General features: G+C 38.0%; 1 protein-coding gene across 7 annotated transcripts in view; it reads left to right on the top strand.

Annotated features, from left to right (window-relative positions):
- The window catches only part of LOC133646387 (zinc finger MYM-type protein 4-like), an 83159-nt gene extending 60824 nt beyond the window's left edge, over positions 1-22335 (top strand). For all 7 annotated transcript variants that reach the window (XM_062041690.1, XM_062041687.1, XM_062041689.1 and 4 more), the window contains 8 exons: positions 1141-1217; positions 3490-3616; positions 3714-3865; positions 3959-4073; positions 6782-7039; positions 10719-10830; positions 11098-11166; positions 20458-22335. In XM_062041690.1, coding sequence (XP_061897674.1) covers positions 1141-1217; positions 3490-3616; positions 3714-3865; positions 3959-4073; positions 6782-7039; positions 10719-10830; positions 11098-11166; positions 20458-20548 — 1001 coding nt within the window. In that variant the 3' untranslated portion in view covers positions 20549-22335. The remainder of the gene's footprint in view (positions 1-1140; positions 1218-3489; positions 3617-3713; positions 3866-3958; positions 4074-6781; positions 7040-10718; positions 10831-11097; positions 11167-20457) is intronic.
- The last annotated feature ends 70 nt before the right edge of the window (positions 22336-22405 follow it).

Below are 22405 nucleotides of genomic sequence, written 5' to 3'. Positions count from 1 at the left end.
AAATCTTTCTCACTGGCGCGTTGTTTGACAACTCTTGTTCATTGGTTGTCCTGCAATTTGATTGGCTGAATGCTGTGTGATGAAAACAATGTAGATCTAATTTGATTGGCTGTTGTACTGAGAGCACACACGCTGACACGCAGCACACACACTGATAGACAGACACGTACAAAATGAAAGCTACGGAGCGCTCCCAAATAACTTTTTAAACTTTAGGTTTTGGAGAAAGTAGCAAGTCATGTCAAGTCAAAAGGCTCAAGTCCAAGTGAAGTCACAAGTCATTGATGTTAAAGTCTAAGTCGAGTTGCAAGTCTCTTTACATTTTGTCAAGTCGAGTCTAAAGTCATCAAATTCATGACTCGAGTCTGACTCGAGTCCAAGTCATGTGACTCGAGTCCACACCTCTGCAAAATAGCACATAGACAATGATGTTATCAGTCATATGATAAAACAGAAAAATCTTTCTTTTTATCAAAGTTCCACTAACAGTGATTAAAAAACCTGAACTACAAAGAAATGCATACTGAAATACTAGATGCACAAAATTGAAGAACAACATTTTTTTAAATGTGAGTTGCGGATACCAACATTTTGTTAATGTTCTTGTAAAACAAGCACATTCACTTTGTTTGGTTTGAAATAAGCTATAGAAATAAATGTTACCAGAAATGAGTAGCTGTCTGTGATTTTTCTTTTTTTATAAGTAGCTGTAAGAAGAAAAAATCTTAGGGACCCCTGGTTTAGCCAGTGTCCAGGCCTTAATCCCATATAAAATCTGTAAAGGGAGCTGAAACTGCGAATTGCCAAACAGTCTCAAAATTGTTGTCATGTTTTTAATGTATACTCAGGATGAAGACAGTTTGACCATGGAACAGATTATCTGTAATAAAAAATGTTCGTAACAGAAAAACGTACAGTAAGTCACCCTAGATATTTCACTATGTTGTCACTCAGGAAAGGTTTCGACCATGTCGTCTTCATGGCTAAAATTTATCCCCAACATATTTTTTCACTGGTCATATGGTGGACAATTTATAATTCAGTCACCATAACATGAATGTGTTATTACGTTTAAAAAAACGCCTGTGGCCGAGTAATACAGTATGATTAGTGTCTTCCTCTTATGTTTTCTTTTTTCAGAATTGTTTGATCCGATACCCACAACTCCACAGAGGGGCGTGAAAAGAGCCAGAGAAGGTTCCACAGGTCGAAAGCGGGTAAGGTGGCAACAATGATAGTGTAGTCTTTTTTTTCAGATGTCCTCAATTTAGCGGAATTCCGCTATTCTTTAGACCAGTAATTTTTCAAACTCTAGCAGTACGCGAGCTCTATTTAGTGGTACGCCAAAGAATCAATTAAATATAGGAATGTTGCGATGCCAATACGGCACTTTTTGAGGTTTAGGTATCGGAGAGTACTTGGAACTAAATCCCCGATACCATAAAGCACCAGTGGAGGACTGCGCTAGGCCTGGGCCGATATTCGATAGGTCAATTAACTGACGATAAATGGAAAAAAAGGTTGGCAAGTTTTCCAGCATCGCCATGTGCATGCTTCGAGAGCATTCATGTTTTTCATCGGTTTCATCAGCTGCGCACGTTTGTGCCAATGTGGAATCAAATGGAGGAGGTGAATTCTCTTGTCCTTCATTAAGTGTGTTTGACTCTTTGTGCGGGGCCGTGCGGGGCCGCTATCTTCACACAGTGCAACAAGTTAGCCACCGCACTTGTGTGGGAATATTTCAGTTCAAACCTTTAGAACAAGATGCGACTTTCAACACAGAGGAGTCACCTTGCTGTATGTGCGCAAATATAACAAACCTGCACGCTCACTTGAAACACAACCACCCGAGAGTCCACACTCACTTTGCGTTTAGTGTGCAAGGTGAGTGCAAACAAAACACAGCAAAATACAAGGGGTACACGATTAATCAAAATCTAATCGACATCAAGGTTTTAATAAGTGCGGTAAATAACCGCAAGAGGCTGAGGTTGTTAGGGTTTTTTTTATCCTCCGTCACAGGCGTTTGAGTGACAGCCATGTTCGCCAATCAGAATTGAGCCTCGCGTTTGTTCGTCTCTCACTTCAAACAGGAAGAAAGATGTCTTACTTTGTGCATCGCTCTCATCACCTTAGAGCGTTTATTTAACAGTGGAATTAACTAAACAGATTGACCCCTTTTTCAGTCATTAAAAATCTGTCTCTCGCAAGGCCCCGCTGCCAACACACACAAAGTACAGAGAGCCTCACAGCACGCCAGTGAGAAATGCCGCAAAGTACCACAAATTATGAGGAAAAACTTAAGATTACAAAGCCAAATGTCCCGTTGTGGGAGTATTTCAGCTTCAAATCGGATGGGCGATATGAGGCCATCAACGCAGACGAAAACGAACAAGCAACAATGCCGTCGTGATCACGTGAAAACAATAAACGAAAAGACATGGTCCGACCTAATTTTTCCAACTAGGAAAAAAATGCACTTTAAGATGTTCAATATCTATTTAGTTAAAATTTGTGCTTATAGAAATTTATAAATTTAATTTTTTGTTAATTTATTTAGGATAACAAAGTTATTTACCTTCCAATTACAGTACAATGGTTAACAATTTTACAGTAATGATAAATAAAAGTTTATATCCTCTTAAATGGTTATTTTCATTATTATATATTAAGATTACATTACATTAACTGTATAGTTTGTATCTAATATTTATTCAGTTAAAGAGCATGACGAAGACAAAAGATCCAAGTCTGTCTGCATAAAGCCAAATATTTTTGAAAGTTATTTAAATTGTAAATTATTGCATATTGTTCTAATATGTGGCACCTTGAGACAAAATATGTTGATTGACAGTCTAAAATTAACATATCTTTTTTCACTTGTTACTTGTCACAGTTTTATGCATTTTTATGTTTAAAATATAAAAATCGCAATTTTGAAGACAAAAATCGCAATTAGGTTTTTTCTCAAAATCGTGCAGCCCTATAAAATAGTGTGTGTTCACAAAAAGTGTGGTGAAATACATTGCCAAAGACATGCTGCTTTTTCATACAGTTTAAAAACTAGCATTTCTAAAAGTGCTGCAAACGAGGGACAGACATTTGTCATGTTGTCATGTCGGTGTTCCTCACTCGAAATCTAATACATAGAAACCATTGGCAATGCCCCTTGAACCTCAAAAAGGGCCCCCCTTTGACACAGAGCTGATATTTTTCAATTATTACATTTTTTTTAGCTTGCTGGGATCCCTGCTTTTCATCATGTTCTCCTTCTGACTTTAAGATATTTTTGCTGCTTACTGCTTTTGTAACTTGGTTTTCAGATTACTTTTTTCCTTAACTTTGGATTACATCCAGATGAAAAAAGTCTCAGTGAATGTATTGAAAGTCATTTGTAAATATGCAACTGTATGTCTTGTATTTTCGCAACACCATTGACATCATTTGTCTACTAAACTAAACAACCTCACTCTTTTTGTGTTGATGTAGGGACGAAGGCGACCTATCTCGTTAGACCCCAGTGCACTGGTGACTGCAGCCAGCTTTAAATTGAACCACATGTACGGCGTCAAAGCCTGGAGGAGTTGGGTTCAGAATCACAAGCAATCTAAAAAATGTGAGTTGAAATTCTTAACTGCTTTTGTTGTCAATACATTGTTTTTGTTTTGTATCTTATCAATGTATTTCATTTGTATTGTTGCTTCCTTTTCTAGCCAGTCCAGTGGTTGTTAAAGAGGAGATTCTTCATTGTGATTCTGCTGAGCTTAGCTATGCTCTGTCTCGTTTTATTAAAGAAGTGCGTAGGCCAAACAGAGAGGCCTATAGCCCAGACAGCATTTTCTACCTTTGCCTGGGGATACAGCAGGTACTTGCATTTACTAGGATTCACTTTGTTGAGTGTGGTTGTAACTTTATCCCGGTGTGTCACGTTTGCTTCCTTGTCACTTTTTTTGGACAGTATCTGTTCATGAAGGGCCGCATCGAGAACATCTTCACCGACGAGCTGTACACTCAGTTTGCCACTGAAATCTCTGGAATGCTGCGACTCTGGAAACCGAAACCACTGCCCAACGGTATGCCCACCGATATTTAAAGGGGAACTGCACTTTTTTTGGAATTTTGCCCATCGTTTGCAATCCTAAGGAAAGACAAGAAGACAAAAGGTTTTTTTTGTATTCTATTCTAATTTTAAAAATTTGTATCATTCTTGGTGGCTGGCAATGCAGATAATGGTAGCAATCCATTGTACCTCTAAATCACTTTAAAAATGCATCCAAAAAATGTCACCCATACTTCATTTACGTTCCGTAACCTGTATAATAACCAAGCTGTTGCGACATTGTTATTGTAAGAGCGAACACTGAGGAACTCTTTTTTTTTTTAGCGTAGTAAGACATCATCCTGGGACGGCATGCTAGCTCATTAGCCGTAAGTAGCTACGACAAGAGATAATCTAGCTTTTGCGTCAGCAGCTGAATGGCTTTTGAATTTGTAATGCACAACACAATGTGATAGAACACCAATCTGTACTGACTGAAAAACATGAGCAATCATATTACAGTATTTGTAAAGTATTAGCCCACATTTCCTGTTTTGTTGTTACACAGCTAGCTCGACAGTGTGTGTAGTTGTAATAACAGGTGTGGTGTGCTGCGTGTATCATGATCAATACTATAGGGACTTATCCGATGGACAGTTGTCTGTTCCAGCTGGCTGGGGAAGTTTTTAATTTTTTCTTACTTTTGATGAGCGCGCCATATATGTTCGCATAGCTTGGCTCCAAGTTCCACATTTATACCCGCAAGTCACACCGACCTCACTCGCTTGGCCTCCGTCTGCTCCAACATTTCACCCTCTGTTGGTGTTGGTTTCTATAAGTAGCAGTTCATCCTCCATATATTCAAGTTAAAAAAGATAAGGTTGTGAATCCTCATTTGTCCAAAAATAGTCTTTGTTGTCTGTTACCAAGTCTGCCATAATTACAACACACTCGCGTTTGTTTCCAAAAGTAGGAACCCACAGTTGTTTCCAGAAGTCGGAAGTGCGCTGCTATGGAAACAGAAATAAATGCGCTGAGGAAAGAAATTCAGGTATTGTTTAAAATGACCAAAATACGGTAAATATTGAACATAATTCATATAGTTATGATATATAATATTATATATATACTTGCAACGTGTATATAAAACGTTGACAGAGGGCTTGAAGGTTACAACAGTGACTCCCATTAGCTGCATTTTGCAAAGCAATTTTTATCATCTTTAGGATCTTTAAAAAAAAAAAGGGTGTTTCTGTCTCTCATGATTGTGAACAATAGGTAAAATTCCCCAAAAAGTGCAGTTACCCTTTAAATACGCGTTTGATAGATGGAGCTGTAAACCAGTCGTTCATTTGATTGAATGACAAAGCGCTATGTGCTTCAGCAATTTGAACACACATTTTTGGAGGTGTCTGTTTTAGGGTTGTCATGGTATCATAATTTCTGTAGTCGATACCTATGAATTTCCACGTTTCTTGATACTTAATCAATACCACAAGAAAAAACGGAACCCCCTGTACTTTTAAATTTACTACTTTATTGAGAACTGGTCAAGCTTTCAAGTATTTAAGTATTTACTGTGCTTTAACATCTTTTTGCTCTGAATTCAAATTGCAATATAAGCTGCCAAGAGGTAACTGTACATTCAAAAGAAAATGGTAGTAGAGTGACATCATCATGTAGTTTATAAAGAAATAGGCTAATAAAAAAAAGAAAAAACATATTTAAAGATCAATCTTTGTGTTTTTATTCGTTATTAGTATCAACATTTCAGCCTTTTTTTTACGCCATGCCTTTTTCCTCTATCTTTTCATTTTAGCTATTTTGATTTGTTAATTTTTATTTCTACAATGTGCTAGGAGCCCATAAAAAAGAGCTGCGTTCAGCAAATGGCCCCCAGGCCACACTTTGCCTTCCTGGTAAAAAAATAAATCAGTGTTGGTCAAAGTGTTGCCAAACAACAGAAGAGTGTCTTTGAACGGTGTTTTCTTAGCACTAATAGAAGTGATCCAAGGAGGTTATCTGCACGCTGTGTTAATTAACACTCTATGGGTTTGTGGTGGCGTATCTCCCCTATTACCCGCGCGGTGAACACTTTTGTGACCGCTTGTACTAGATTACCCAATAAATGCATGGCGCAAGATACACCTCTCTTTCACTTTTAATTTCCATACTCACTAAATATAGGAACAATGTTGCTTAAGTGCATCTCAGATTATTCTCTGGCATTCAAGACAGTATGAGATGTGTTGTGAAGCAGATTTATGCCGCAATTACAGTTGTGCTACACTGCCACAGTTCAATTATAATTTGTTTATGAGAAAGTGCGACCCTGAAGCACCATATTAGCATTTGTTACAGTTTTCCACAAATAAGGAAGTACAGAGTATGAGAAAAAGTTACACATTTTTTTTAAAGACAGCAGGTGTTTTTTTCTTTAGCGCTGATTTTGAGAATTGACGCAGCCCGCAGATGGAAGAGTGTTGTACAATGTCCAGTACTGAAAAAAGCAGGTATCGATGTATTTTTTTCATGTTGGTATTGATGTATCAATTCTTTTGACAACCCTAGTCTGTTTCAAGAACTCAAAAGAACCCGCTTCACTTTTTAAGAATGTGAATAATAGCAAGAGTAAAACCCCTGATGGGTCTCTTTGGTCATTCAGCAAATACATTGTTTTAGGTAACACATCCTTGAAATTGAGTGGGGAATGAAATGTTCCCTTAAATGTTCTCCTTCTAGGTGGCCATGTGTCGTCTCGTGTTCAGGAGTCCTTCCTGTGGGAGTGTAAGCAATTGGGCGCCTACTCCCCCATTGTGTTGCTCAACACACTGCTCTTTTTCTACACAAAGAACTTCCATTTCACCACATTGGCGCAGCACCAAAACCTCTCCTTTGCCAACTTCAGTTTGTACACAAAACCCTGCAGTCGAGCCGGCAAAGTCATCTACCTCAAATACCAACGAAGCTCTGCTGCTTCTTCTAGCCGTGGAGAACCAGGTGGGTCGTGCATCTCTTCTCAGTGGTTTATGTTTATCTTTGCCAAACCGTACCAAAAAAGTTCCATAAAATGTTGCAGGTTTCAGAAGAATGTTTAATGACAGAGTCACCATTAAGTATGGGTACCGATTTTGGTATTTTTATAGGCACGGATCAAATTACTCGTAGTCGGTACTACCGGGTATCGAGTCATGTAAAATCAAGTGGTACCATATGTCTATACCTTTGTTGCCCGTGACGCCACATTTGGCCGCAGACTGGTCACAAGCTCAAACACTTCAAACACTTGGTGGGCAAACAAGCACTCAAGCAGGACTCAGAGTGAACTCAGCCAAACTACACCTAGGTAATGTTGCAATTTTCAAAGCAATTATCGCTGATAGAAAATGCCCGAAGGTACAGTAAGGCTCCACTTTTCCAAAAAGTGGCAGCTTTATGCTAATTTACATTGGCTTTGCCGTATACATGCTACTAATTAGCAATATCGTTTTACATGGCAAATTCAACACCTCCAAATTTGGTAATAAACACTTCAACTAAGATGCACGTCACAATCAAAACGCTTCTGTGTAAATAGTCTTGTGATTTTTTCCCACACATATATATATATATATATATATATATATATGAAATACTCGAGTTGGTGAATTCTAGCTCAAAATATACTCCTCCCCTCTTAACCACATATATTACACATTTATGTGTATATATTACACATTATACATATTATATATATACAAGAATATATATATATAATACATAATATATTATGTAAATATTACGTATGTATGTTATATTTTATATCGCTATATTTACTCTATTTATACCTGCATTGTCCTTTCCATCCTTACACTTTCCATCATTGTAACTGAGCTACTGTGTGGAACAATTTCCCTTGTGGATCATTAAAGTTTGTCTAAGTCTTTGTCTAAGTCTAAGTATAATTTGAATTTAAGGCCTTAAAATGTCTAAAATTATCCCGAAATCTCATAAAAGGTCTTGAATGCGATTTTGAAAGTTCTTAAAACTCTATTTGTTACTTTTATTTTAAACATGCAAAACAAAATGTTTGAGTATGCTACAACTTGAATACAAAACGGAATTAAAATAGACTTCCTCTGCTACCCGGTCCGAAATTATCGAGCACCACCAGCTCGTGTGCTGTGCACCCGCAGCGGCGTGTTGTCACAGTCATAGCAAAGCCAAATTACTTGTATAAGATGGGTAAGTGCAAGTTTAACGATTTGTGACTCCAGAACGATCAATGTAATGCATGCTTGAAGCCGATGGAGATACAAGGAAAAATGTGTTTAGGACCCAGATGTGGAGCCATGAAGGAGGGAAGCGTCTGTAAACATTGCGGTGAAAGTGAATGTAATGATAATGTAAAAGTCAAAAATCCGGGAAAGGTCTGTGTCAAAAGATGCTAAAACACCACAAACACTTGCACAACTATACAAGGATCAACTTATGAAACACCTGAAAATCAGTATCGTTGAGTACTGGTATCACTTTCCGGGTACCAGGAATTGGTAACTCATAGATTCAAATGTGAAAGGAACCTATCCCCAGTCACAATGGTGAGCCACAATTACATACATCTTTGGCATTATTGATGTTGTGTTCACAGAGAAGGTAGTCGTAAAGAACCAGTATTTGGCATTTTGTTTATACAAATTTCAAACAATCAATTCACAATACAGTGTTAACTTAAGTATTACTAAAAGTGAATAACTAATTGGTTTGATATCAGTGTGCATTGATGCATGATGTAAACACCTTTTTTGCATTTAGAGGGCACCTAAATGTTAAGTGGAGGTAAATAAACACAACGTTTATTCTCGTTCACAACTTTTAATCAACTTCTGCACAGAGGAAAAAACGGAAACACTCAATCCCCACTTCCCGCCCACAAACACTGTGCATGCGTTAACCCAGTATATGGAGAAACATGTTAACAATCTCCTTATCTTTTATTTAAAAAAATGTAATTGCACATGTTTCTTGAGAACAAATACATGTCTTTTTAAACAACAGAAACAATAAAATCAACTTAGGTAAGAACCCATTTTCTTTCACTCAATGCTTTCAAAAGCATCAAGGGTGATGCCCTCTTTTTCATAAGACAGTCAGCCAGTTGAGCTTTTGTTGCTGACAATAGCACTTTCTGTATTTTTCTGTTGTGAATTAGTTCTTTGATGCCACTTCTATCTAACGAAGCCTTTTCTCTGTGACCTGTTTTGTTGATCAAAGAGCATCTTAAAGGGAATGATTATCAGTCACACAAACTAACGCTGGAGCATTTAGACCAGCAGTGCCAGTAGTGAGCTCAGAATAAAGGGTGGTAAGAAACACAGCATTATCTATTCCATCCGACATGGCAAGAGTCTCTCCAGCAAGGGTGCTTCGCACCACTCGTTGAATCCTCTTGGACTGCCAGAGTGGGGAGAGAATTTTCCTCTTTTTCCCATTAGGGTGATCAACATGCCCCCTTGTGTACCTCCATCAGGAAGATTTCCTAACGAAGCATTGCTGAATACAGTTAGGTTTAAAGCATTATCATTGCCCAAATGTTGACATTTCAAAGTCACTTTTTCAGCTTTCAGTTTACGAACTAACTTATTTGCATTGTGAATTGATTGCAGTCGCATTCTTTTGACTAGATGCCAGACCAAAAGAATCAAACTTTACATCAGGTATTGTCTGTTTTCCAACCCAGAGTATCTGTCCTATTTTTGATCTGAGTTGTTCTTTTTCTGTTTCATTAAGAGGACCATCTCTTTCTAGAGCACGAACTGGCTGTAAGTTAATGGGGTGCAGGCTTTCAATGTAGCTGTGTTGATGCTTCTGCACATAGGAAAAACCGGAAACACTCAATCCCCACTTCCCACCCACAAACACTGCGCATGCGTTAACCCAGTATATGGAGAAACATGTTAACACTAAACACAGAACCGGCGGTGCGCCCGTGCAAGACAACTAGGGCAGTCTTGGTCTCACTTCCGGTCGGTCCGCTAGAGTCGAGCGAGGCGGCACAGCCGCACCGGACCGTCTCACGGGTGCCTTCGCCGCAATAGGGGCCGACCCTCAGGCTCGGAGGGACCCACACGCCCGGAAAAGTGTCAATGGGGCTGTTGGGAAGTTGCATTAGTCTTCTATTGAGATCACGGAGCAGTGGCTGCAATATCGTCCTCAAAGTGGAGTCTAGAGATTTTACGAGAATTAAGGCTTATGACACAAAACACCCACAAGTCGCAAATGTACTTTATCGAAATTTTAGAAATATCGCTTTTATTTTGCGAAAAACTGCAACGGAAACGCAGCGAGTGACACAGCATTCATCAGCCAAACAAAAACTTTTACGTTATACTGCATAGTATGTAACCATGGCAACTGTTGTACTTCTTTTATGGCTATATATAGTACAGTATACTTGGTGATTGGTAGGTGGAGACTAGACGTGTATTTTAGAAATCTATGTATATATTGTTATATTCTAGAGTAGAATTTGACAATATTGTGGTTGTAATTATGCAGTGGTATACAGGTGTAGTGCTTCATACTAGCGCTGTCTATAGGTTCACTGTATATTACTTGCTTACCTCATTTAGCAATATAAGGAAAAATATAAGTTTGACTGTTATGGTCCATATGTTTTAATTTGACTGTTTTTTTGTAGAGCGACAGAAAAAAAAGCAAGAAGAGGACGATGGTACCATGGAAATGGCAGAAAATGTTACCAATCCTCTGCACTGTCCTGTCAGACTCTACGAGTTCTATCTCTCAAGATGGTATAAAACACACCAACACACATACCATTGAAATGTTGTAAAATATGTGAACTACAATATACATTCTTAAGGATATTGTATCAGTGGTACAAGGTACAATATGAAGTATAGGATATTATGCCTGTGTGTAGCATGTGAGGACATTGTGTGTTGATATTCCGTTTCCCGTAAAATCCCATATTATGAGTGAAATAACTAAAAGGAAACTACTGAAGATGATAGTACTTAGTCACATGCTTACCTATTCACGCTCCTGTTCTCCAACAGCCCAGCCACAGCACAGAAGAGGAATGACATGTTTTACCTTCAACCAGAACGCAACGTCCATACACATAGGTAAAAACTTGAGGTTTTCTACCATTAAATTCTCTTCATTCATGTTTTCCAAACAGCCTCATCCAATGGCTGTATTTATAAAACAACATTTCCTTTTGAATGTTTTGGGTTTTGTGTTAGTCATCAGAGATCTTATGCTGTAGTTCATATTGAAGTCACACTCGTCATCTCAGACACGTTGAAAACTAATCCACAATAATTTGCAAAGAAGACCAAGCTGACTCAGCACTGAATTCCATGGCTGTATCCTGGTGTAGGTGTGTTGCTTCATCACATTAATCATAATTTTCTATGCAACAAAGTATATATAGTTTGTTATTGACGTTGTACGTGACATTTTTTTTGGTCTCCATTTATGGTTTTATTGTCACCATCATATTTTCCCCACTAAAACAGCAATACACTTTTACAATATTTTGTGAGGAAAAAGGCTAAAACCTATTCAATTTGTTCCATTCAATATACTGTATATATTTACATTTAAATAGTCTGCATGTCAGCTTTGTGTTTTTAATATCAATCCTTGCATTACAATTGTATATTATTGTTTTTAGGGATGTCTTTAATTAACATTTTTGGCTTTGGATCCAATCCGATCCAATTTACAGTCCCAATCTGATACTTACAGACAATAAATTATGTTTTATAGCACGTAAAGTAACAATATTTTTATAAAGCTTGTTTTATTACATTTAGATTTGCCCATAAAATCAGATAAAATAAATTTGTGGTAATGAATGTTACATACAATTTTTTATTTGTATTTACTCATAAAATCAGATGAGACGATGTATTAATAAATTTGTGGTATTGAATGTTACGTTAAAATTTTTTTTTTAAACAAAACAAAGTAGCTGGTACACAATAACTAAACAAAAGGAAAAACTACTACTGGCTCCCATTTAAATAATTTGGGTTTTGCCCTCAAAGCTTTCCTGTATCCAGACATTTGCTTGCTGGGTTTGTAAACGAAAAACAAAACGACTCAAAAAAAAATTTGTAATAAGAAAAAAAAGAAATATCGCTCTGATCACTTTAGTATCGTTTATATACGAAACCCAAAACCAGTGAATTTGGCACGTTGTGTAAATCGTAAATAAAAACAGAATACAATGGTTTGCAAATCCTTTTCACCCTATATTCAATTGAATAGACTGCAAAGACAAGATACTTAATGTTTGAACTGGTAAACGTTGTAAAACTGGTAAATATTAGCTCATTTAGAATATGATGCCTGCAACATGTTTAAAAAAAGCTGGCACAAGTGGCAAAAAAGACTGAGAAAGTTGAAGAATGCTCAATCACTTATTTGGAACATCCCACAGGTGAACAGGCTAATTGGGAACAGGTGTGTGCCAAGATTGGGTATAAAAGCAGCTTCCATAAAATGCTCAGTTATTTACAAACAAGGATGGGACAAGGGTGACCACTTTGATAACAAATGCGAGAGTAAATTGTTAAACCGTTTAAGAACAACATATCTCAACGAGCTATTGCAACAAATTTAGGGATTTCACCATCTACGGTCCATAATATCATCAAAACGTTCAGAGAATCTGGAGAAATCACTGCACGCAAGCGGCAAGACCGAAAACCAACATTGAATGCCCGTGACCTTCGATCACTCAGGCGGTACTGCATCAAAAAACCACAGCAGTGTGTAAAGGATATCACCACATGGACTCAGGAACACTTCAGAACACCATTGTCAGTAACTACAGTTTTTCGCTACATCTGTAAGTGCGAATTAAAACTCTACTATGCAAAGCCAAAGCCATTTATCAACAACACCCAGAAACGCCGCCGGCTTCGCAGGAGATGGACTGATACAAAGTGGAAAAGTGTTCTGTGGTCTGACGAGACCACATTTAAAACATTTTTTGGAAAATGTGTGTCGTGTCCTCTGGACCAAAGAGGAAAAGAACCATCTGGACTGTTAGAGGCGCAAAGCCAGCATCTGTGATGGTATGGGAGTGTATTAGTGCCCAAGGAATGGGTAACTCACACATCTGTGAAGGCACCATGAATGCTGCAAGGTACATACAGGTTTTGGAGCAATATATGTTGCAATCCAAGCAACGTCTTTTTTATGGACGCCTTTGCTTATTTCAGCAAGACAATTCCAAGCCACATTCTGCACGTGTTACAACAGCGTGGCTTCATAGTAAAAGAGTGCGGGTACTAGACTGGCCTGCCTGTAGTCCAGACCTGTCTCCCATTGAAAATGTGTGGCACATTATGAAGCGTAAAATACGACAACGGAGACCGCGGACTGTTGAACAACATAAGATGTACATCAAGCCACGATGGGAAATAATTCCACCTGAAAAGCTTCAAAAATTGGTCTCCTCGGTTCCCAAACGTTTACTGAGTGTTGTTCAAAGAAAAGGCCATATAACACAGTGGTAAAAATGCCCCTGTGACAACTTTTTTGCAATGTGTTGCTGCCATTAGAATTTAATGGCAGCACTTAGCGATTATTTGCAAAAACAAAAATGTGTTTTTCAGTTCAAACATTAAATATTTTGTCTTTGTAGTGTATTCAATTGAATATAAGTTGAAAACGATTTGCAAATCATTGTATTCTGTTTTTATTTACGATTTACACAACGTGCCAACTTCACTGGTTTTGGGTTTTGTATAGTGATACTTTACTAGTTATCGATAGTATTATCTGGATTGATCACCTCTACTTTACATTGTCGTCCTGCTCGGTGTGTGTGTAGCATGTTTAGCCATTCCTTTTCCTCTATTCCTCCAGTGATAATGATTCTTAGAAGAAACTCTGCCATGGTGGTGGGGATTAGTCCAGGAAATGTCAGAAATGGATTAGATTTTTAGCCATTCCTTTTCCTCTATTCCTCCAGTGATAATGATTCTTGGAATAAACTATTTTCTGCCATGGTGGTGGGGATTAGTCCAGGAAATGTCAGAAATGATTAGATTAGATTTTGGGGGTGATCCGGATCACCGTCTGGATTCAGTATACTTTAGTCTTTGATAGCGCCCGTTGGTAGGCCTGGGTCGAAATTCGATAAAGTCAATAACCAAACGATAAATGAAATTAGAGTCTGTAATTTTCCAGCGTCGATAGTTGTCATATGCAAGGCTCTAGCACCCCCCGCGACCCCGAAAGGGACAAGCGGTAGAAATGGATGGATGGAGGATTTTTTATGGGTTACGAGAGCGGTCACTCTTTTTGTATGCATCGGTTTCAGCACCTGCGGTCATTTGTACTACATGCACTTAAACGGTAGTAATGATAACCTCTTTAAAATTCCCAACGGTTAATTACCGTATTATGTTAAAATGATAGAAAAAACAGGATTGATAACCATATGTGAATACAATTTTGGACAGAGTAGCAAAGGGGTCGGCAATCCAAAACGTTAAAAGAGCAATATTAGACCAAAAATACAAAAAACAATTCTGTCAGGAGCCGCAAAAATGTTCATGTGCTTAGACTTAGATTGGTCAGATCTAATCTTAGATATAGATTGGTCAGATCTAGTCTAGTCTAGACCTAGATTGGTCTTAGAGAAATCTAAGTCTAAGACTAGATCTGACCAGTCTGAGGATGAACTAATGAAGCCTACTGAGGTATTGGCACAAGGACAGGCTGGACTAGATCTGACCAATCTAAGTCTAAGACAAGATCTGACCAATTTAAGTCTATGAGCATGAACTGATGAAGCCTACTCGGATGAGAGGCGAAACGTCTTCTAAGACAAACCAAACAGTCCAGTTGCGATCGATTGAATGCCCTGAAATTACAATGGCCTGGATGAATGAAAACATTCATAGGGATAAAAGCCTTACAAATAAGTCTTATAATGAAGGCAACACATGATGTAAGTGTCTACAGTATATTAGCTATATTAGACTGCAAGCTATTTTATCTGTGAGGCGGGTGCGGTATTTGGATTTGATGTTGTTCATGTTTGAGAATATCTGCTTGGACAGGTATTTGTTTTGTTTGCAACAGCCACCTGCCTGACACCACGCCATGCTGAAACAAACGCGTATCGCAGGCTGACGCAAATCATCGTTGACAGAAATTTTCAAATTTCATATTTATTCTACACATTTTTACAACATTGGAAAACATTTGTAAAACGGAGGCTTCCCAGATTGTGAGATATTGACTGGAAATTACTGTCTTAGAATTAACAAAGTTATAGATGTGTCTGTTCATGTTAAAGGAAACTGCAAGCTGTCTTCTTCTAAAGGATTTATTACAATCTTTGGCAAGCTGGGTAATGTTTGCTGTGGTGTGTAACATGACACAAACAACTATCAAAAATGCAGCTAATATTACATACAGATGATGTGTCATGAGACATGCAAATATAAATTAAATTCACAGAGGACATAGGTGAAGGACATTAAATGAGCTCAAATATACCTGCAAACGAGGCATAATGATGCGAGCCTAAATAGCATCGATTAGCTTGCAGTCATGCACTGACCAAATATGCCTTATTATAACTCCACACAGGTCAGTAACAAGTCAAAAAAGCTTGTAAACACAAGTTAATAACATCAACAACGCTCACCTTTGTGCATTCACGCACAATATTAAACGTCTTTTTGTGGCAGCGTCAGAGAAAGTTATATATATAAACCCGGCATGTCCACACTTTTTCAGCAGGTGTGCTACTTTTCAAATGACCACATATATATATATATATATATATATATATATATATATATATATATATATATATATATATATATATACATATATATATATATATATATATATATATATATATATATATATATATGAATGTGTGTGTGAGTGAGTGTGTATATATATACGTATATGTATATTAATGTTTTTTGTTCACATGTTCAGGGTCTTTAATATAAATACAAACATGTTTAACACAAGTAGATTCCCTTCTTTCATAAAGATAATATTATAAGTTGGTGTATTACCTTATTCTGATTAATTGCATTGATTGGAATCAGACAGAATTCACAGTAGTTGCTGATAAGCTCCACAACTTTGAATTTACATTGTAGAGGAGAAAAAAGTATTCCTCTTTCCAACTCCACATGAAAGTGGTTGTTTTTAGCTTTTTATCCATCCAGCTTCCATACTCGTTTTTATACCCTTTACAAGAAATTTATTGGAGTTAACGCCGTAGCTCGCTAGCTTGTATGCGCTAGATTTCTGAGACTTTTTTTTGTTAGCGCAGGCAGGATGGAGCAGCACTTTTATTGTGAAAACAGGAACAGAGTCTGGCAAAATAACAAGTGCTACTCGCGTTCCTGTCGGTCGTTTTTTTTCTTTATACTAAACTCGCAGCAGCCAGCATCATCGCACAAGATCCTCGGGTGCTGTGAATGTCAACCAAGTGGCGAAAGTGACGTCGTAGTGAAGATTGATGATCAGTAATTTTTAGGTCTATTTTTTTTTTATGCCTCGCGATCAAGTGACACACCCTACCTGATTGACCGGTAGCTCGCGATTGATCAAATGGGCAACCCCTGATGTAAACAAATTGCTGTGTCACAAGTCACACAACTACAGTGCGGTCTTGTACCACCGAAATTAGTAGGACAAAATGGCGCTCGCCAAATACTCTCATCAGTGAAGCATAAACACAAACATATCAAACAGTGGGCTTTATAACAATTAAGAAGGTTTGTGTCATATTTATCCTCCTACAGAAACCATATTAAAACAAAAAATAGATTTTTTCCCTCACCTTTTTCCATTTTCATAGATTTTTTAAAAAGCTGCGGCGCTAAAGAGCCGCATGCGGCTCGCCGACCCCTGGACTAGGGTTAGCTAAGCTTGCTAGCAAGCTTAAATGCAAACATAAAAACAAGAGACATTACCATCTTTCCCCATAAAGAAGCGTCATACTCTAATCTAAACTTGTATAAACCCATTACTGTCTAAACAACAAAGATACAGTATTCACATTGACTGTAAAAGCTGTGCTGTCATTGCACAAAGTGATTGATATATACTCTGCAGTGTCAAGTTGAAATAGACAGATGTCCATTTAACAGGAAGTGTCATTTATGCATCAGCGACAATAGTCGGGCTGTAACATGCTATGATGGTGCTTTGTGGGTTTCCTTGAAAATGTGCAAAACAGGGCCCGCAAGGATATTTAGACTACAGATTTTAATTGCGCAGCAGCACGAGCCAATAGTAAAATGCTGACACCACCTGTCGTGGAGCCTTGAGTTTGGCAATGCTGATGATGTGATAAAATGGTAACCGTCACAAGATTTGCGGTCAATTTCGATGTCTGGATGGTTAAGGTAGGTAGGTATGTCTTTATTGTCATTGCACAAGTACAAAGCACAAACCCGTTCAAGATTAGACAAACAAACAGTGTACAGGGGTACAGAACGGGAACGCTGATGGATCGCCATAATCAATGCTCTTGGATGCTCAGAATGTCAATGGTAGGCTGTCTAGCACAGTTGACAAGTTCAGACAGTCTGCCGTCTTTGGACAGGGTGCGAGTGTTGAATGAGCTGACCAAATTACGTTTTTTGCAGAGTATAGGGGTTGGTCCCTTCCTCTCTATCGCAATATACCCGTCCGGCTGGCTTGAGGTTATGCCGGTCATTAATGCCATTAATGGGCACGGGGAAATGCAGTACAGGAAGTGTACTGACGTGACATCACAAACTGTAATTTGCATTTTTTATTTAAAAAATTCTAAAACTTTTACAAATTAAAATGGAAGGCGAATAACATACGTTAACACACAAATAAAAATAATGTGGCTCTTATGAATCCAGAACAATATTTGATGTTTTCTCTGCCAAGAATATATATTGTGTGGCTATTTATTTTAGTTATTAAAAAACAACTTGATTGAAAGATTTTAATGTGTGTGTATAGGTACTTTTTGAGCATATTTAACATTACCACTATAGTATTGGTAACAGTGATCATTTTGGTCATAATAACTTTATTCAGTGGGCAGCACGGTAAAAAAGTAGTTCGTGCTCGTGCCTCACAACAAGAATGTCCTGGGTTCGATTCCCGAGCTTGGGATCTTTCTGTGTGGAGTTTGCATGTTCTCCCTGTGAGTGCATGGGTTCTCTCCAGGTACTCCGGCTTCCTCCCACCTCCAAAGACATGCACCTGGGGATAGGTTGATTGGCAACACAAATTGGCCCGAGTGTGTGAATGTGAGTGTGACTGTTGTCTATCTGTGTTGGCCCTGCGATGTGGTGGAAACTTGTCCAGGGTGTACCCCGCCTTCCGCCCGAGTGCAGCTGGGATAGGTTTCAGCCCCCCAGCCCAGCCCCGCAACCCCAAAAGGGACATGTGGTAGAAAATGGATGGATGGAACTTTATTTTGCCATTTTATTTATTGTTTTGGGTGTGTATAATTGAGAGTCCCCCACCCCCTCCTTAAAGTACCAGTAGAGTGGAAAAACAAGTTGCCTCAATATTAAAGCGATTATCATATATATCTCAATCAATCAATCAAAGTTTATTTATATAGCCCTGATCACAAGTGTCTCAAAGGGCTGCACAAGCCACAACGACATCCTCGGCTCAGATCCCACATCATATCATATCATATATCTGATCTTTGAGACCAAAAGACTTAAAAAGTTTGCCAGTAAATAAATATGATCAAAATAGTATCAATCCACCAGACATTCCCGAGCCATTTTGAGAGATAATGAGCTAGCCAGACACGTGATTGCGTGATGTAGAGGTAGGAACCACAGATCCCTTCCCCACCAAAAACCATCCAAATCATGCAGACTTTGTGAGAGCCAACAATGATTACTTTGGGAAAAATTATAATCCAGAACCTCATATTTTTTATCCTGAATATAAGGAGGATGATCTACAAGTTTTAGAAGCTCTGCTGAACAAATTCAGCTTTAGTGAAGCACTAAGCATCATGTAGAAGTATTGCTAGATGCTAAACAAGAAACACAAATTACAGATATAATAAAACGATAGCTTATGTATAGCAATGTCTGCTCTTACTTCGATGACGACTGATAGGATGACCATTTATCTTCCCGTTTAGATGAAGAATTAATCATGATGCACACGAAGGGTTAACAAGAAAAAGTTTCCCTGCAGACACCGTCTTCGGTTGTGTGCGTTTGTCTCTATCTCTGGGTATAAATTAAATGTCACAGATGAAAAACTTCTCGATTTCTGGCTAGTTCCTCCTAATATGCAGATGAGAGGCATGATTTATAATCTAAAATAACTTTGACGAGCCGAGAGGAGCAGCAGGGCATCGCTGCCAGCTCACAGAAAAAGCAGCAGAGGGATTCTTAGCTGTTTGTATCATTGCGCCGAAAAGAAATAGCTTGTCGGCGTTTGCGCTTATAATAACAACATCGCTAATATTTGGTTAATATTTGGGTCACGATATGTATAAAGACTATTTTTGGATGGTCATTTAGAGGGTTTTGTGGGCGAAATAGAGAGCCCCTGTTGACTACCTTGTTAGTGAACTGTTTGTGTTTATTTACGACTTAGAATGCATAAAAAAGAAAAACGTGCGTTTAGGTCTTATATAGGGATTGTGAATGATAGACAGCACATCTCTCTCTAATTTTTGCGTATTTACAGTATGACTGATCTGATACTATGGTCAGAGTGCAGAAATATTACTCCAGTGACGTCAATCTCCGCAAATAGCCGAAAGATATTCAGAGCGGAATATTCAATACAGCTAACTGAATTTGTTGCATTTTGTGATGTAAACAGTGATTTTACATACTTTGCGGATTGTAAATACGATTGAATTTGGTTTAATGGATACAAGGAAACACGATTAAGCATATAAAGTCAACTTGTGTTTACACTCTACTGGTACTTTAAAAGAGAAAAAATATTTTATCGCTTTGGGTTGTGATTTTTTTTTTCCCAACTGCAAATTTTGCTGACAGAGTATATTTATTTCTATTATTTGTTTGTTTCATTTAACTTGGATATTTAACGAGAAAACACGTTTATTGCATTTGAAAGAGTATACTTGCATTATTGTTATGTAATATCATTGCATCAGTAGTTAATTTGGTATTAAAATATTGTTCACAATATCATTTATCGGCAATAGCTTGTAGGTCAATATATAAGGTCCAGCAAAATAAGTTATCGGCCCATGACTCTCTGGCGGAGGTCTGCGTTCTTCAAGTGCTTTTGTAGTTTCCCTCAAAAAAGGTTTTTCAAACATTCCAGTGTATTTTGTTCTACAATTGTGCATTAAATTATATATTTCTCTAATGTAATTTTTTGACTTTCTGACTTTTTTCCTCCCCTCCACACAGTCCCCACTGGTATACTTCTCATCCATTGCATCACACCATTCTGCAAAGCATGCTCACTCGCATCTTGGCGGTCAAAGAGGTTCAGCGGTAACAGGATCAGGACCAGGATCCACCAATCCCAGTTTACAGCAAGATGCCTCTTTTCATAACAGGACAAAAGTAGACACATCTTGGCTTGATGTGAAGAAGCAGCCACACTGTCAAAGGTAGGACATGGAGACATGTTGCCAAGAAAACAATTTATGGGAAGTCTTTGTTGGCTTACCATCTCCCACAAATGCATCATGAGCACATCTGCTACTATTTGATATGAAAACGGACTGATCTCATTTCCTGTTTCCCATCAACGTCACACCAATTAGTCTCTCTCATGACGTTTTCCATGCATCACACTGTGCTCTCCTGCTCTTGTGGTGGTCTTTGAACGCATCCGCAGTATGCTTTTTTTTTTTAGGTTAGTTCGGTTGCTTTTGGACTTTTAAAGCTGCCACCGGATGATGTCCCTGTTTAAAGCAGTTTCTAAACATATGTCACATGAACATGTAATTTAGGAACAGGGCTTTTTCATATTGTCAACAAAACTGGGTAAAAAAAAAAAAGTTGTTTCTGTAGTTGTTCAGCTCCTAGCTTATTTATTCCTGAACAATCTTTTTAATATGTATGTTTATAAACAAGTACTTTTATAATTGTTCGAGAGCAAGTACTTTTAAGATCATGTTCTCAATTCTCAGTGTTTCCACTTATTTGATAAGCATTTCTAGTCTTAGAGTACACATTTTTAGCCCAAAAGACATTTAATTTCAATCAATCAATCAATCAATGTTTATTTATATAGCCCTAAATCACAAGTGTCTCAAAGGGCTGCACAAGCCTCAAAGACAATTTCAGACCGATACAGGTACACAGCTGTGATTTGGGGATTATTGCTGTGTATTGGCCACATAATAATTCAGATGTTCAGATCAGGGATTTATGTTGCCGATTCCGATACCAATCATCCATGAGTGAGATCGGCCGATACCAATACCGATTACATGTATGAACCGTACATTTTTCAATTTATTTGTTTTGAGTGATATTTACAGTTTAACGAAATCAACACAATGTTTAAACTACTGTTAGTTTATTTTCTTTCATTATTTAGAATTATTTGAGCAATACAAAGTCATTTGTACACAATAGCTAAACAAAATAAAAAATCTATTACTAATTGATATTGTTTTTTCCCCCTGTGAGCAGGCAATTATTTTCTGAATTTGTAAACCTTAACAAAAAAATATTTTGAGGAATAAATATCGATCTAATCATTCTAGTATCGATTATATACTAATAACACCACCAATAGGTGGTGGTCGGAGGGGCCGTAGGCGCAAATTGGCAGCCACGCTTCCGTCAGTCTACCCCAGGGCAGCTGTGGCTACGAAAGTAGCTTACCACCACCAGGTGTGAATGAATGATGGGTTTTTAACATGTAAAGCGACTTTGGGTACTTAGAAAAGCGCTATATAAATCCCAGGTATTATTATTACCAATTTATGGATCAATCCGCGCTATTACTCTACTTCTGGCTGTGACAATGCTGACACACCAACAGTTGATTAAAGTTTACAGTCTCCAGACCAGGGATGCCTCCACTTTTTCAGCAGGTGAGCAACTTATCAAATGACCAAGTCGAGGTGATATACCTGTGTGTGTGTGTGTGTGTGTGTGTGTGTGTGTGTGTGTGTGTGTGTGTGTGTGTGTGTGTGTGTGTGTGTGTGTGTGTGTGTGTGTGTGTGTGTGTGTGTGTGTGTGTGTGTGTGTGTGTGTGTGTGTGTGTGTGTGTGTGTGTGTGTGTATATATATTTATATACACATGCATACATACAATTCTGTGTGTGTGTGTGTATATATATATATATATATATATATATATATATATATATATATATACCGGTGTGTGTGTGTG

Source organism: Entelurus aequoreus, linkage group LG03 (assembly GCF_033978785.1).
Source record: "Entelurus aequoreus isolate RoL-2023_Sb linkage group LG03, RoL_Eaeq_v1.1, whole genome shotgun sequence".
In the NCBI taxonomy this organism is placed as follows: Eukaryota; Metazoa; Chordata; class Actinopteri; order Syngnathiformes; family Syngnathidae; genus Entelurus; species Entelurus aequoreus.
The sequence above is the reverse complement of the archived record's forward strand: the minus strand, read 5'-3'. Positions and strand labels throughout refer to the sequence as shown.